The 17,715-nt window shown below is 41.1% G+C and overlaps 1 protein-coding gene across 1 annotated transcript in view; it reads right to left on the bottom strand.

Moving 5' to 3' along the window:
• Nucleotides 1-17,715, bottom strand: part of LOC122794553 (migration and invasion inhibitory protein) — an 889,312-nt gene that overhangs the window by 442,959 nt on the left and 428,638 nt on the right. Inside the window, exon 6 of the mRNA XM_044063041.1 lies at nt 4,674-4,753. Within this exon, the coding sequence (XP_043918976.1) occupies nt 4,674-4,753 (80 nt within the window). The remainder of the gene's footprint in view (nt 1-4,673; nt 4,754-17,715) is intronic.

The raw sequence follows: 17,715 nt of genomic DNA, 5'->3' as shown, positions 1-17,715 counted from the left end.
TCACTTTGTCTGCAAGCATGTTGGACTTCCCCTGGATATACAATGCCAAAAGGAAATGACTAGAAGAGAAAGAGACTGACTACTGCCAAACTCTTAAAGCATCTTGACAAGACCTGGGTCCCTCCTGCTTGTTGATGTACCAAACTACCAACATACTGTTTGTCTGGATGGCAATCATCCCTGGAGGAAGGGCATCTTGAAAGCCCGCAATGTTAATACGATTACTCTCATCTCGAGGACACTAATGTGAAGACTGTCCTCTAATTTTGATCAAATGCCTTGGACTGTCCTTCCCAAGTAATAGGCATCCCCTAATTTTAGAAGCGCTCATAGTCGCTGTGGGTGGTGGAAGAATAAAAAGGGCAGTCCTGAGAAACTTCTTTTACAGTGATCCATCAGGCTAAGTGTTCTTCCAAATCTTGTTAATACTTATTAGTGTAGACAAGGGATGTCATGTCCATTGCAGTACCCTCATATAATACATTGCTAGAGGTATTAAGAGTTATGGACACTGCCACAGATCCAAGGAGTTGTAATACCATCCTTGCTGGTGGAAAAGTGAGAGGATGAGGGATTCTTGACTCTGTAAGGTGTTTATTCTTGTGTGTGGTAAGCTTGCAATCTGTGTCACTTTATCCAGACAAGCATCAATAAACTCCAGGACTTGACTTGGGTAGAGCTGAGACTTGGTGTAGTTAACTGTGATGATTAGTTCAAGACATAGCTGGAGCAAGTTAAATGAGTAGAGAGTTGGTGAGAGCAGACAGGAGCCAGCCATCTATATATGGAGACATTCAGAATCCCAGCAGTCTCAAATGAGCTGCAGTCACTGCCATGCACTTGGTGAACACCCTGGGGTCTGCGATGAGGCAAAAGGGTAGGGCCCTGAATTGATAATGACTGGCTCCCAGCCAGAAGTGTAGGTATCTCCTGGATTGTCTGTCTCTCTTGCGATAGTATGCATCCTGGAGATCTATCGAGCACATCCGATCATCTTTGTACAATAGTGACAGAATGGACTGAACTGTGACCACTTGGAACTATGACAGTTCGACATACTAATTCATACTGTTGACATACAAGATAGTTCTCAGGTCCCCATTCTTCTTTGTCACCAAAAACAACCTTGAGCAAGTTCCAAATCTTTGTTGGTTAGTGGAAATCATCTGGATGACTCCTTTGGCCAGCTGTTTTTCTATTTTCTGTAGCTGCTGCTTTCCTCGACCTGGTTGGATCTTTGGGGATTTTTGCTTACAACTGGGAGGCTGAAGGGAAAAGAGTATGTAATAAACTCTGGATATGATCCTCTGTATCAAACTATCTTTGGTGATGGCTGTCCAGGTTTATGGGTGCACGGAAGAGAGTCCTCCAGCTGCCTCCAGAACACAGCAGTTGGAAAACCTTTCAGGAATACTAAAAGGGCTTCTCAGAGAAGCAACCACTGAAACCTTGATTTTATGGGCCTCCTCTGCCATGTGGGTGACATCTATCATTGGAGATCCCCCAACCCCCAGGGACCTGTCCCCATGGGAGTCCTGGGAAGAACCTTGTGACTTACGGAACCACATCTTCCTACCACCACTTTGGTTTCAAGAAAAAGTCCTTTGAGGGGTAGAGAAACATATAATGTCTTCCCATCTTGCTCACTCCTTTGCAGGGCTTCTTTCATCTTAGGGCCAAATAAGGTGGATCCAGCAAAAGGAGCACTGATGAATGATGACTTGAAAGGCTCCACAAAATCACAGAGGTGCATCCAGGTGTGCTGTCTCATGGCAATTCCTGAACTCGAAGTTTCCTCTGAGGAATGACAAATCACCCTCATGGAGGTATTTGGCAAGGACTGTAGCATGGCTAGTTGCAGTCCTGTGCAAACATGGACCCAGAGAAGGCATTGGAAAACTCCTTGATCAAGTGCGTCTGGAATATTGTGATGTGTGCCAAACAGGTTGCTATCAAATCAGTGAATGCTTAACTTAGCGAACGCTGTTTAAATCAACCATTTTTATTCAAAATGGTGAAATCCCGAAAGCACGGAACAGAGTTTTTTTTTTTCCCAGGGAAAAATATCACTAGGCCATTTTCGGGACTTTGCCATTTCTTCCACTGCGGTGCGATCTTGGAGTTGGTATATTTAAGTGGGGGGGGGGGGGGCACAGCCCCCCACTTTATTTTGTGGGGTTTTTTTTTTTGTTGTTTTTTTACGGAGCAAAAAAAATCGCTGTTCTGTGTGTTCGGCCTTTCTGTCTTTTGACATATTTGGGTCAATTATACAGCATTCGCTAAGTTATGCGTTCGCTGATATAATATAGACCCTGCCAAACAGTTCAGTGACTGGACAACAAAGGCTGCTGATGCATAAACATGCTTCTCAAACCTGTCCAAGCCCTGGACTCCCTGTTTGGGGGATGGACTGAAGAACTCTGTTCAGCAAGTTCTTTTTTTATGGCCGCTGCTACCACCATAGCATCTACTAGGGGACACTTGCTCCAATGGGCTCAATCTTTTGGTGCAACAAAGCACTTATCTGACCAATCGTGGATAGGATCTCGGACATCCAGATCCTTACAAGCCCAGCAGGGGATAAGATCCATCACCTCATCTGCAGAGAGGACTACACAGGACAGAGCTGTGCTGGCTCCAAAATCCTCAAGAGACACTGACTCCTCCTGGGAAGGTAAAGTCAGAAGACCAACCACCTTTCTGCCTGATCTGGGGTACCCTTCCCCCTCATCGAAGTCAATGTCTTCCATCAAGGATTCCTGTGGGTAACCTAAGTACCTCCTTTTACACATATGCTTAACAGGAGGCTTCAAGGTGAGAAGCTCCGGATAGGACTTGGAAATGTGAGCAAAGTCCTGGATGAGGACCATCTCTAGACTAGAACAGGCAGGCTGCCCCGTTGGGACAGGATGAAAAAACTTGAGGACCTAAGCAGACAATTGTGGAGAAGGTGGACCCGAGTGGGGGGTAAGTAGGCTTTTTCCACGGAAGTGCAAAATGCTTTCTCCATTACTTTAAAGGCAGAAGACATGGGAGAAGTAAGGGCTGCCCTGTTAGGAGCCAAAGAAGCTGCATAGGATGGCTCAGATCATCACTACATTCCTGCCTCAAAGCACAGGTCGAAACAGAGATGTCCAGCACCAAGGTCCCAAATGGAAGGGATGGTTCCAATAGCACAGGAGTCGAACACAACCCCCTGGAATTGGTGATGACATTATGGATCTGAAATCCCTCAAACTCCAACAATACCAGAGCTGATTGGATCAGAGATATAACTGGAGTCGACAAAGGCCAGGCCTTCAGATTCAACACAGACAAACTTGGAGCTCTTGGATCTGATGGCTCCAAAAATGAAGGTTGGATCAGTGTAGGCATCAACTGTGGAGTTTGGGCTAATGGCAGACTTATGAGTCTGATGCGAGACAGAACCAGTACAATTTCCAACTGAATCTGGGCCTGGAGAAACTTTTTCATCACCCTGTCCACATTCACTTCGGTCAGAGGCTCCTAGATGACATGAGGTATAAAGACATTGAGGAAAGCACTTTGAGAGGTGGTCTGTAAGAAATGAGAATGAATCTGAGAAGGAACAGCTCCAGAGTGGAACTAGAGGAGCGATGGACTGGTGATTTGGATTTGTCCATCATTGGATCATAAGAACAAGACAGATCCAAGGGCTAAGAAACTTTTTCAGGCAGTGCCGAACATGAAAGGAAGGAAAATGATCAAGGGATCGCTTTCTAGATTTGGCATCTTATGTCCACTGGAGGTACATTTCTCGAAGCCAGTAGGCTTGTCAAACATACTGGAGAAAGTGACTCAAAAAGGAAAGAAGCAAGAAAGAAAGATACCAGCAATGGTAAACAATGGGAGAGGAATACCAGCAATGGTAACCAAGATGTACCCTTGACAGGTAGCAGCAGATATAAGGTGGGGGTAGTCCCTCTCTACTCGTCCCTCATCAGACCTATTATAGAATATAATGCCCCCATTTTGCATGTACCTCACTAGACACCTACAACAACTGGAAAGGCCACAAAAATACCTCACTAAGAGGATCCTGGGCCTTAAACACATGCCCTATACGGACAGACTCAAAAAGCTCCAGCTATACTCTGTCTCATATCGCCTAGTTAGAGGCAATCTCTGCTTGACCTACAAAGCCATGTCTGACCCAGAGCTGTTAGATATGCTACATCTGAAGAAATCCCAATCCTTCTGTGCCACACGCTCCAGGGACCTCAACCACAACAAACAGAACATGCAGGAGGGACAGGTTCCTAACCCAGAGACTACCCATACTCTGGAACAGACTTCCCATTCACGTCAAGCAGAGTACCTCACTAGCCCTCTTCAAGAGAAATCTTGACGAGTGGATGGACAATAAAAAATTCACAGTTGCTGGTAATGTGGGAGAGTAATCCTTAGCAATGCAACACTCCCAGAAGTGGGAAGGCAAACTAAGAAAGGCAAAATGCAGGACTATGAAGTGAGCAAACAGGTTGTGTGTCAGAACTGCTGAAATAAAAAAAAATTGTGTGTGGGGGCAGGGGCAGGAGACGAAGAGAAATGTAGTCAGTTTGTAGAAGATGGGCAATATGGGCATTTGGCAATTTAACCGTTCAAACAGCAACTATAGAAATGAATACAGTCTTCAGTATGCAGTTACTTACAATGATGGCCTTCAGTTGTCTGATTTACATAACAATCACTCTGCTTGGTGAATGGAACTGAGAGATCCAGCTCCTCTGCCCTAGGGAAAAAACAGACATTTGATGTAAATGTTAAATGATCATGACAATACATTGAAAAAAATCACATGACATCTTCAAATCTGTTAGTAAAAGCTGTATCAGAATTCTATAACTATTCAGCTTATCACACTAAGAGAATCCCCACTTACGAACTGAAAGTGTACCTCCATAACAAAGATGACCTGAAATAATGGACAGACCAAAAATATATCAGTTTACTCACAACATTGCAATGTGTTCACATACAAACTCTAAGCCACACAGTCTGGAGTATTAATTGTGTTACATTACAAGCATCACTGAAAAAGCAAATCAAAGATTCTGGAATACAAATGTAGATAAATAATTTTCCATGCCGTGCCACATTACATAAAAATCTGGTAAACAACTGTATATTAATTAACTCTCTAATACGGCTGCAGAGAAAATTAGTTTCACCTAAACATGCAGTATTGATACAAACAAGGGATAAAAGTCTCTCAAATGAACTGCAAAGACAATACTTCCAATGCAAAGAAGCTGAAATGTACACTTACAAGACAACATCTTGACATCCTGTGCTGACGTGATACGTGCAGCTCCAGACAGAAAAGTCACACAAGTTTATAGGTGTATATTAGGCTAACAACCACTGCAGCTTTGATAGGCCTAGCCATGAATCCCAATAGCATCCCAGAGACTTATGCATCTTAGAGATTATTTTAAGGGGTATATGCAAGCTACAGTAAGATTTACAGGTTATGTCTGTCCATTACATTTTCACACTGAGCTGATTGAAGGAAAGACACTGAGGAAACTCAGAGCTATAATATATAACATTAAGTATCCTGTTTTTTGTTTATTTTGTTCTTTATTTCTTTGTTATTTATAGCACTTTGTGTACTGTGTATTTTTCTAGCTAGTTTCACTGTGTGTGAGGTATTAACTGGAAATTGTCCACTTTTATTAAGCATCTGTTGGGTTGTTTCTGATAACTTGTTGCAGTTAAACTCTTTTTTTCTAGAGGCTCCTTTAGCCGTTTAAAACTTTCATTTAAAGGCTCACTGCTCCTTTTCAGCTGTGAGAAACATTTCTGCAGTTTGCTCTAAGCAGTGGGGATATTTGTAGCATTTCCATATTCAGGCTTGTATTTGGGCCTAGTGTTTGTGGAGGCTGTGTGTCTGAGCACATATTCAGGGACATCTTGGTTTAGCCAAAGCCATCAGGCATTTCAGTGAGAGAGAATTGTTTGAGGTCATTGGCTGACTGAGGTCACCTGGACTACAGCTTAGACTAAGCACCTCATTGGTTCTTTTGAGATTTCTTTCTTAAAAGCTGTCTCAGGTTTCAACTTTCTGTTACCTAAGAAGTTCAGTTGTGAGTGTTCTGCCAATTCACACTGAGATGATCAAAGGAAACACACTGAGGAAACTCGGAGCTATAATATATAACATTAAGTATCCTGTTTTTTTGTTTATTTTGTTCTTTATTTCTTTATTATTTATAGCACTTTGTGTACTGCGTATTTTTCTAGCTAGTTTCACTGTGTGTGAGGTATTAACTGGAAATTGTCCACTTTTATTAAGCATCTGTTGGGTTGTTTGTTTCTGATAACTTGTTGCAGTTAAACTCTTTTTTTCTAGAGGCTCCTTTAGCTGTTTAAAACTAACATTTAAAGGCTCACTGCTGCTTTTCAGCTGTGAGAAACATTTCTGCAGTTTGTTTGCCACCCTCACTCCCTGTTGGTATAGTGTTTTTATAGTTGGTGGCTTTGAAGTTGCCCGCCCCTAGTGTAAATTTGATCTGGGACCCTCCTCCCAGTCTAGTGTCATTACCTCATTCTACCCAGTACATGGAGAACATTTGAGAAGGCCAATCAGCTTAGTTTCTGCTACTCCTTTCTCTCTTTCCTTTCTCTCTTTCCACTTAAAAAAAAAAAAAAAATCTGCTTTTACTGTATTTGTGTTTCTTCCTAATTTATTTTGCTTTTGCGTCATCTTAAAAGTACTCAATTGTATTTACTACTGCTTGGTGTAACTAATTCTAAGCCTTTTAGTTTAAGCACTTGGGCTTCAGACCAGTTATTTTACATTAAGAGGGTTCATCGTCTGCACTCTTGTGGGAGGAGAGGCTGGACTCTGCCCTTCTGAGCTGGGAATTTCTGGTTAAAGGCTTATAGTGCCTGAATATTTGAACTGCTTCTTACTGAAAATGGTACACCTTGTTTGCTGTAGCATAGACTAGATCCAGGCCTGCTGAATCTAGCTTAGTTTGCATGCTTGTTGTTTGTTTGCTTGTTATTTCCCTGAAACGCTAATTCCAGCTAAAACGTGGCTTTTCAGCGCTTCTGTGGATCCCTAGTGATATCTGCATTGATTACTGTACTTATTTCCTTGTTTCACTTGAAAGAAAGTTACTGTTTGTCATTTTTGCATTTAAGTTACCTGTAACACATTGCATTTAAGTTACCTGGCACTTGCTCACTAAGTCAGCACTAAAAAATTAAAAGCACTACACCCTCACAAACTCCCCTTGAGTACCTTGTTTCCCATTGGCCCTTTTTTCAATTATAAATGAATTCCCAATACTATTCTAGCATGTCCAAAGGTCAGTTGTCAATCTCCTCTCCGGTCCAGCTGGTGAATCTGGGAATCTTGAGGCAATGTTACAACTGCCTCATGTACACAGCCAACCCTCTCCTCCTCCCAACAAATTCCAACACATGTGAGAGATGCAACCATATAGCCAAACTGGAGGCTAAGCTCTCTCAACTCAGTAATGGCATAACCAGTCAGGAGGTGAAGGAAACCACACTCACTACAATTCCAGTCTCACATAGACCTACCACGAAAGCAAACCAAACACAAACACACAAAAACATACTCGGAGGCTCTAAATAAAAATCTACCTAAGCAGCAGAGACCTCCAAAGCAGACACCCAAGAAACCGCTATCCCAAAACACGTGCAACACATAGCTCACAAAGCCAGTGTGCCAAACAGTCACAGCCCTTAAGGCTAAACGACACACATGATAAACTTGTAATAGGTGACTATCGTCAGGCACACTGACATCCCGCTCACCAGGCTGAACAAGGAGAAGGTCACGGTGAGCTGCCTGTCGGGCACTAGGATCCGGCCACATAACACAAGCACTCGGGTCACTCCAAGGCAAGTACAAATATGACTCAGTCATTGTCCATGCTGGTGTGAATGACCTGAGACGTACCTCCCTGGACTACATGAAAAGAGACATAGAGAAGCTCTCTGAGCATGTAGCCCAGGCCGGTATGACCCTGACGTTGAGTAGCATCTTACCCTCACCAAGAATGATGCCACAATATGAAGACAAGATGATCAATTTCAACAACTGGCTTAAGTATTGGTGTCATTCAAAGGGGATCCAATGCATGTCAGCCTGGGATGACATGCTCGACAAGCCACGATGCTTCGCTAGGGACGGCTTGCACCTGTCACCCCTGGGCTTTCGGATATTGGCAAAGGCTCTTGTTACCCCCATAGTGCCTTTTTTAGGCAAGGCTCAAAAGACAAACCCACCTCCATAGGTATCACAAGGGATAAGAAACTAAGAGTAATCAAACTAAAGGATAAAAACGTGCTCCGGCACTATGAAGGCTGTCCAATACCTTGGGTGCAAGCAACTGCCACGTAATAAAGTTTAAATAAATTCAAATAAATTTATTGCACACAAAAAGCAAAAAATAAAAATAATTGAATAAAAAAATGTATATTTAAATATAGATTAAGCGCTTTCGTCTAATTTTAATATAAATTAATAAATATGGATAATAAAAACAGGGATAAAAGTGGGAATTTTCAAAATTCATGTACCTGGGATTGTTTTACATGATATACACATTAGTATTTAATCATATGTGTTATTGGAAAATGTGAAAGTTTTGAATATTTATATGATCTAATATGTGGTATTTCCTGTCTACATTATTTATATTATATATGACATATATGATATATATATTTACTTATATTTTTATATATATTTATATAATTTTTTACATGATTTTTTACATCTACATTTTATTAATTTTAACTTTCTATATTTATATTTTGTAATATTTATTACATACATTTTTTATGAATATATATAAATAATTTTGTTCAGCAAGTGACATGATAACAGGACTTGTTTATTAATTATTTATTTATTAATTTAAATTATAATTATTACCTACATATTTTTAAGATAAGCACAATATGCACAGTGTTATATATTTTTTGATTTTAGCTAGGTAGCATAGAAATTTATTTGTTTATAACAAAAAAACCTTTTGGAGTTTTGAATGTAAAATATGAGTTTCGTCAGCAGAGTTTCTTTTATTATTTTTGTCTTATTATTGCTTTATTACAGTTGCAATACTGTACACAACATATGCGTACCAATGCTGTTGTACTCTGCATTCTAAATATATACCTAGTAGTCTATGGATGCAATCGCATTTTACTTCTTTGTAATTTGTTTTTACTGTGACGTAACCAATCATCCACATCCATTTACTGCCTCAATTAGGTAATTTACCCTGTAAAATATGTGTTGAGGCATATATAAGGAAGCTTGGTGTATGTGTAATTTATTCTGATGAAGTCTCAGTTATATGGAGACGAAAGTGTTTAATCTGTATTTAAATATACATTTTTTATTCAATTATTTTTATTTTTTGCTTTTTGTGTGCAATAAATTTATTTGAATTTATTTAAACTTTATTACGTGGCAGTTACTTGCACCCAAGGTATTGGACAGCCTTCATAGTGCCGGAGCACGTTTTTATCCTTTAGTTTGATTGTTTTGTAGTTTTGCGGTTACCAAACTAAGAGTAATGCTACTCAACACCAGAAGTCTAAACCTCAAGATGCACACACTCGAAACTCTCCTTAGCATGGAGAACATCGATATCTGTGCAGTAACAGAAACCTGGTTCAAGGATCCCGAAAGCACCCCAGCACTACCAGGTTATACCTCATACCATGCTTTTCAGCCCCAAGACTTGGACCAAACCACAAAAGGAGGGGGAGTATCAATATTCGTCAAAGATACCCACACCTCCAGGTTGGTGGCACAGCACGAAGCATCAGAGACTATACATGTGCAACTAACAGTGGGTAAAACTGTCTTCCAGTTTATAGCCTGCTACAGACCACCTTCCCAAACCCAGGAACCCCACTCGGCCTTCCTGAAAACACTGGAAAATATGAAGGTCTCTCCAAACACCATTATATTGGGCGACTTCAACTACCCAAACATAGACTGGGAGCATTACTCTAGCTCCAACACCCTAGCCCAAAGGTTCCTAGAATTTATAAACTCAAATGCTATTGAACAACTTGTTACCACACCCACAAGAGGGGAAAACATGCTGGACCTGATCATCACCAACATGGGGACTCTGTGCTTCAGACCAGAAGTGTATCCCTCACTGTTAAGATCAGACCATAAACTAATCTCACTGGATATTCACATCCCGACCCCACCCCCTGCCCAGAAAACCACAGTGAAAAACTTTTCTAAAGCAAATTTCACACTCCTCAAAACCGAGGTGGAATCCTTCAAAGACCCCGGGCCTGTGGAAAATACGGCCCAGACCGCAGAATCCTTTATAAACGCATTCTATAAACACCTTCAGGAATGCATGGATCATGCAATCCCAAATAAAACCAAGACCCAATCCTCCAAAGGCAGACATCCTGTCTGGTGGACCCCAGCCATAAACAAACTATACAATAGAAGGAGGAAACTACTACATGATAGAGCAAAATCCCAAAAAGGGAAGGCATCTCTGATCAGTATTAGCAAAAAACTACGGGCACTCATAAAATCGTCTAAGGCCAGCTTCGAGAGAAAAATTGCACAGGACACTAAGGATAATCACAAGGCTTTCTTTAGTTATGTTAGGAACCTGGGTGGAAATTCCCAGATATGCTCAGAATTAGTCCAAAATGACAAAAAATACACCGAACCCACAGACATTGCCAACATCCTAGCTGCAGGTTCAGCGCAAACTTCTCCCCCCCCTCCCCATCAAAAGGGCTAATATCTATCCCAGTAGAGTGCTGCCCCCCTGACATCTCAGATGCTCAGGTAAGAGCCACCCTCTCCAAAGCAAAAAACACAGCATCAATGGGACCAGGATGGTGGCCCGGGCTGCGTCCTACATGAACTCCAAGAAGAGCTAAACCCAAACATAAAACTACTGTTCAATCTCAGCCTTACTACAGGATATGTACCCAAAGAGTGGCGTACAGCAACAGTGGTCCCTCTCCGCAAAGGTGGTGCCTCAACGGATCCTGGAAACTATCGCCCCATAAGCCTGACTAGCTTGGTCTGCAAAGCTATGGAAAGGATCATCATGGACCTCATAAATAAAGATATTTGGGACCTACAGACACTGGATCCTACTCAGTTCGGCTTTGTTAAGGGAAGATCCTGCCTCTTAAACCTGGTCGATTTCTTTGAAACAGTCACCAAGGCCATTGACATGGGGAAGGTGGTCCACACACCCTACCTGGACATCGCAAAAGCCTTCGATACAATACCCCACTCGGGCATTATAGATAAGCTCACCAGCTTAAATATAAACCCCTATGTCACTAGATGGGTTGCAAACTGGCTCAAAGACAGAACCCACATGGTTAGAATTGCTGGAGCCATGTCAGACTCCAAACCAGTTACAAGTGGCGTCCCACAAAGCTCAGTCCTGGGACCTCTCATATTCGGTATATATTTCTCGGAGGTACAGGCCAACATGGAAGGACTGTGGCTGACCAAGTTCGCAGATGACTACAAACTGGGCGCCATAATCGACTCTCCAGCTGACACAAGCATCCTCCAAAAGGGCCTCATAGAAACAGACAACTGGTGCCAGAGCCATGGCCTCAAGCTAAACGCCAAAAAGTGTATAGTCATCCCCTTTGACAAAAACAAAGTGCCCACAAATTACCACATAGGTGGTAATCCATTAAGTACAGAAGAAGTAATTAGGGACCTGGGGACCCAAGTGGATAGCAATCTCTCATTTGACAACCACGTGGCCAAAGTGGTTAGAAAACATTTTATATAGCCCACCTAATCATGAAGGGATTCACATCTAGATCAGGGGAGGTCATCGTGCCTCTTTACTCATCCCTCATCAGGCCCATAATCGAGTACAATGCCCCTTTTGGGATGTACCTTACCAGACACCTGCAGCAACTGGAAAGACCCCAAAAGTACCTCACCAAGAGGATCAAAGGGCTCAAACAGATGCCATATGCTGCCCGGTTAAAGAAACTCCAGCTCTACTCAGTGGCATACCGCCTGCTCAGAGGCGATCTGTGCCTGACTTATAAAGCCATATCCAACCCGGAATTAATGGACATGCTGCACCTCAGAAAATCCAAATCCCATCGAGCTACACGCTCGAGAGACTTGAACCTCAGCACTGAAATAAATAGGACATGCTGGAGGGACAGATTCATAACCCAGAGGCTCCCTTCACTCTGGAATAAAATCCCAGTCCAGATTAGGCAGAGTCCCTTACTGACTCTCTTCAAGAGGAATCTTGATGAGTGGATGGGACATCGTAGGTTTACCCCGGGTATCACTTCTGTGTCACTGTTAGACAGAGGCACAGTATACTAACCTCGAAAAAGGGCATAGCAAAATTTATTTAAAATGGATGGTGAAAGCCAAACACACTCTGGCTAGGCTTATAAATGCACTAGGGCAGATAGCCTAGTATGAACCTATGAAACTATAGTATGAACCTATGAAACTATGAACCTAAGTGCTACACTCAAGGTGCATTACCGATTTCCCATCCACTGGCACAGGTTTCTCGTGAATAAGGTTAGGGAAGGGCTATGCTTCACGTGGATGGGAAGCCTGTTCCACAGAAGGATGATTCTCTGAAATACATACCTGTCCATCTAATTTGTCCTGGTTACGTCACAAGCACAGTTTAAAACTCTAGATCGAGTAATTCTGATAATATTCATTTTGTGGGTATAGAAAAAGTCCATCAGAGTGGGATCCAAGGATGCCTAGTATGCCAGGCATAGACTAATCTCAAAAGTCCACAGGAAACATAGTATGGAGAGTGGGTTTTGAGGTCATCTGCATAGGACTTGCTGTTTACTCCCTGTATTCTTTTTGTGAGGAACCTCTGTGAATGTTCCCATTGTTGCATGTGCCTGGTCAGGTACACACCAAAGAGGGTACTGTACTCAACGACTGGTCTGATGAGGGCTGAATACAGTGGGATAAAGACATCCTTGGGCCAAAATGCTATGCTCTTGCTTATGAACTGAGCAAAATACACTGATTTTTCTTACTACCTTATACACATGTTGATCAAAAGCTGAGTTACTACCTACATACGTAACCAAATCCCTGACTACTGTTTCTACTTTTGGGGGTGGTCGACTTCCCAAAGGGTACTATTATGCATTTCTTGACACTGAGTTTTAAGCCATAGCTTTGGTATCAGGAATTTGTCTAGGTTAGTCCTTTATGTAGGATGTTAATGTCTTTGGGGGATTGCAGTCATCTGCAAACTTGGCCAGTCAGATGCCTATGACATTGTCCTTGACTTCAGAAAAGCAGACGCTAAAAAGGAGTAGACAAACTGCAGTGCCCTGAGGGACTCCACTAGTGACCAGTCTCTTTGTGGCGGTGGTCTCCCCTATCCTAGCTTCCTGGGAACTTCCAAGATGGCTGCACATTGGGTAACAGCATAATTCTAGCTCTCCCAGTGTGAAAGCAGAAATTCAGCAAAGAGGGACAGTGGACTTTTATATGTTTCTGGGTAAATTTCAGTCACTGGCTAGTAAGTGCACTGCCTGGATGCCAGGAAAAAAGAAATAGAGGACCTGCAAAAATCAGCTACAAATGGGGAGGAAACAATTACTGACTGGGAAAAGTACTGGAGCTGTTCAGCAAAAAGCAGAGCAAGCTCCAGACAGGACTTCCAGTAACCCGGAGGAAAGTATAAAGACAACTTCACACAGACCTGTTTAAAATAAACAAAACATTGATGGAGTATATCAACTCAAACAACAAAAGGCTGAAAAAATGGAAGAAGCTTTAAACAGATGTTCAGATGATGTAATAAAACTGCAAAATTCAGAGGTCAAAATGAAGAAAAAGCTGGCTGAATATGAGACTGCTCAAGAAAACATGTTTTAAAAAAAATAACAGAATTGGAGGACAACGCATGTAAGGAAAACCTGATATTTTCAACTCTATCAGGGAAGCTGGAAGGAATTAATTTTATGAAAACACAAATAAGCAGTTGGACTGGTATTCCACAGCAGGAGTTATTCATTGAAAGAGCACATCATGTGTATGCTCCAAACCTGTGTACGAGAAAGCAACCTAAACCTTTAATACTAAAGATGCAATCCCACCAATAGAACAAACTGATTCTGACAAACCTGCGGCAGAAGGACAAAGTACTAAAAGTGGGAGACAGCAAAGTGTTCGTGGAGAATGATTACTCACTGTACACCAGGCAGAAGAGGAGTAAATTTATTCCACTATTCAGGGAATATCGAGAAGACAGCATGAAATTCAAAATGCTCTACCCAGCTATCTTCAAAATATTCCTCCCTGGAGGAACAAAGTAATTTTTGGATGAAGTACATGCTAAGGAGGAAATACTTGTCCAAGAAAAGTGATCTGTGAAACAGGAGAGTTTGCTTCTTGTTCTTCTGGTAATGAAGACCACAGGGAGACTGTGCCAGTGAAACCTTTTCCAACGTTTCAATGGAAAATGCTGGAGAGAAGGAAGGGAGCATGAGAGTTGAGTAGAACATTGGAGATTATGTTGGAAATGTAGGCACTGCAATGTAAAAAAAGTCTGGTTAAAAGAGCATTACAAAAGAAAGATTAAAGTGCTTTTTTCTCATTCTTGCATGGGGGACTGACTAGATTAAGGCCTTTAGCTTGATCTACTAACACGTTGCAAGAGAAAGCAATTAAATGAAAAGGAATATTGAATATTATAATGTTTTTTTTCTAGCAAATAAATGTATGCTTATAGCAATTCTGTGTCTGGTCCTGTTGTCTCCATGGAGACAATCTGATAAAGACAAATTGGTTAGGAGACTATGTTCTCTGAAAGCATTCAGGTGTTTCCCAGCTGGGACAGCTATAAAGATAAGACAAAACCAGACAGCACTTAATAGACGAACAGGCTGCAACATGCATCTTAGGAGGGTAAAACTTTAATATTTGAAGATGAACATAGTTTTGTGTGTTAATGTAGGTTTTAGGGGCATATTGGGGCTTTCCAATAAAACAAAAAGTTTTATGATGTGACCTAGGCTCAAATGGATATGACAGGAAACAACTATATAAAAGTTCAACCTGCCAAACAGTGTGTGAATTTAACACAAAAGTTGGAACTAGACATTTAACAAAAAGCTGTTATACATAAAATGTGAGAATAACTTTTTAATACAATAATGCTTTCTATAATGTATTTAAATGTCAATGGTGTCACAGATAAATACAAAAAAAAGAATAGTGAACTATATTAAAAATGTAGGGTGCAAATAGCTATGCCACAGGAAACACACTTTGGAAGAACTGAACACATGAATGTGATAAAGAAAGGTTTTCAAGATGATTATTCAGCAGAAAAACTGGGACAAAGGAAAAGAGGCATACTTGTGTATCAGTCGCAAGAGGAATTCCAATAGCTATAGAAGAGGATAAAAAAAGATAATAATGGTAGATTTGTAATACTAAGGGGCTACTGGCAAGGAGGAGGATTACACTGGCATGGATTTATATTCCACCAAAAACTGCTATAACAAAGTTTAATAAACTTCTGGGAGAAATTATATGTTTTCAGCAAGGAATATTGCTTATAGGTGGGATCTGGAATTTGATTTGCAACAGCAAAGACATGCCTGGGGGAACAGAAGGGAAAGTGTGACAACAGAGTGTAGATTTTTGAAGGCATTTATGAAAATATTTTCCATGGAAGATGTGAATTCAGTACTAGGAGTTTAGAGTGAATTTACATATTCCCAAGATACAAAAACTGGGCTAGGCTAGACAGAATTTACATTTTACAGGAAGATGATATGCACCCAATAACCATTTCAGATCATGTGCCAATAATAACCAAGATAAAAACACAGGGTAATGAAATAAAATGAGACACTGGCACTGTCCCACTTATTTGTCGAAAAGAGGAATTTAAATGCATGGATAGTGGAAATTATTCAGGATTTATTACAGAAGATAGAAATGTCTTCTGAAAATACAGCTAGGAAGTGGGATAGAGTAAATGTGGAGTTTAAAATATGGTGGAAATAAAAGAAACAGATGTGGTTAAGAAGTAAGAATTATTTAGAGGGACTGACAATGTTAAAGTATTGCAAAATGGGGGAATCTCACAGAACAAGAGGAGGAGTAACTGCAGAATGCTAAATAGAAAGGGATGCAAGAGTTTAGAAAGATTGCTGTTAAGCAACTGTTTTTGATAATAACGCTAGAGCACAAAAAACTTTTAGCACAATTGCTTAGGCAACAGAAAGTAGAAAGGGCTGTCACCAAGCTTAGGGAACCTATAACAAGGAAGATAAGAGATCCTGTAGAGGAACTAGAAACATTTTGGAAATTCTGTGAAAGTCTATATAAAGCAGAGAACTATGGAAATCAAGAAAATGTACAAATGGAAATGTTTACAGAAGAATTAAATATGCCAAGTTTGGAGGAATATGAGGCTCAATTGCTAATAGGATAGGCGGAGATGAGATGAAAATTGTGAACTATAACCAATCTACAGGGAAGTCCCCAGGAATATATGGTATTCCTGAGAAAGTTTGGAAGCTAGGAGGGAAAAACTGATAAAGATACAAGGTTTTGTTTAACAATATTTTAACAGGAGGAGTATTAATATCCTGGAAGAAAATGATGGTAGCTGTAATACCTAAAGAGGGTAAAGCTCCATCAGATCCAGCTTCATACAGATCCATTATAAAGTGTTTAAGTCTATAATGGCTAAAAGAATGGCAAAAGTGATGCTAAAATTGATTGATATGGATCAATATTGTCTTGTAGAGGGGAAGCAAAAATTTGACATCAACAGAAAACTGATGATCCAGAGGAGAGGAAAGCAGAATGTAAGAAAATACCACTGTTGTTACTGGGTCTTGATGCAGAGACAGCATTTGACAGAGTAAGCTGGGACTTTATGAGCAGGGCAATGGAAGTATTTGCACTCCCTGACAAAATTATAAGATTGATTAGAGGGATATATGAGGGATCTGAAGTGAAGGGTGTGGTCCTCTCTGATTATTTCTGCTTGAGCAGAGGAACCAGGCAGGGGTTGTACTCTTTCTTCGTTGTTATTTGCATTACATTTAAAATCAGTGGCAAAAAAAAGAGACTCAGAAATTCAAGGCTATAATTGGTATGGTAGTCGAGAAAAGCTGGCTCTGTTTGCAGACAATATTATTTTATACATGATAAAAAGTACAGTTTTGTACCTACCATAAATGTAGATGTCCGAGAGACATGCAACTGCATTCATAACATGTGGGTTGTCCTGCCTCAGGCAGCCCTCGGTCGGCCGGATTCCAAAGTCTGGGTCCGACGTCGGCTGATGTCGCATTTCTCTCCGACGTCAGAGCGGCTGGAGTATATAAGCATCAGCCGACGCCATTTTCTTCAGTGTTTCTTGCCCCAGATGCCAGGTGCCCTCCAAGGAAGGCTGTAATCAAATTGGAAGACAAAAACAGGATTCCAAACAAATACATGAGCAATAAAACAAATACACCATAACAGATATCCCCAGCTAAGAGAGAGAGGGATAGGAGTGGACCCTAAGCATAGAGGGGTATGGAGGGAGGGAAAACCCGACTGCAGTTGCATGTCTCTCGGACATCTACATTTATGGTAGGTACAAAACTGTACTATGTCCTTCGAGAATGCAACTGCAGTCATAACATGTGGGT

The sequence above is a fragment of the Protopterus annectens genome, chromosome 2.part1 (assembly GCF_019279795.1).
Source record: "Protopterus annectens isolate FY-2018-M chromosome 2.part1, PAN1.0, whole genome shotgun sequence".
Classification (NCBI taxonomy): Eukaryota; Metazoa; Chordata; order Ceratodontiformes; family Protopteridae; genus Protopterus; species Protopterus annectens.
The sequence above is the reverse complement of the archived record's forward strand: the minus strand, read 5'-3'. Positions and strand labels throughout refer to the sequence as shown.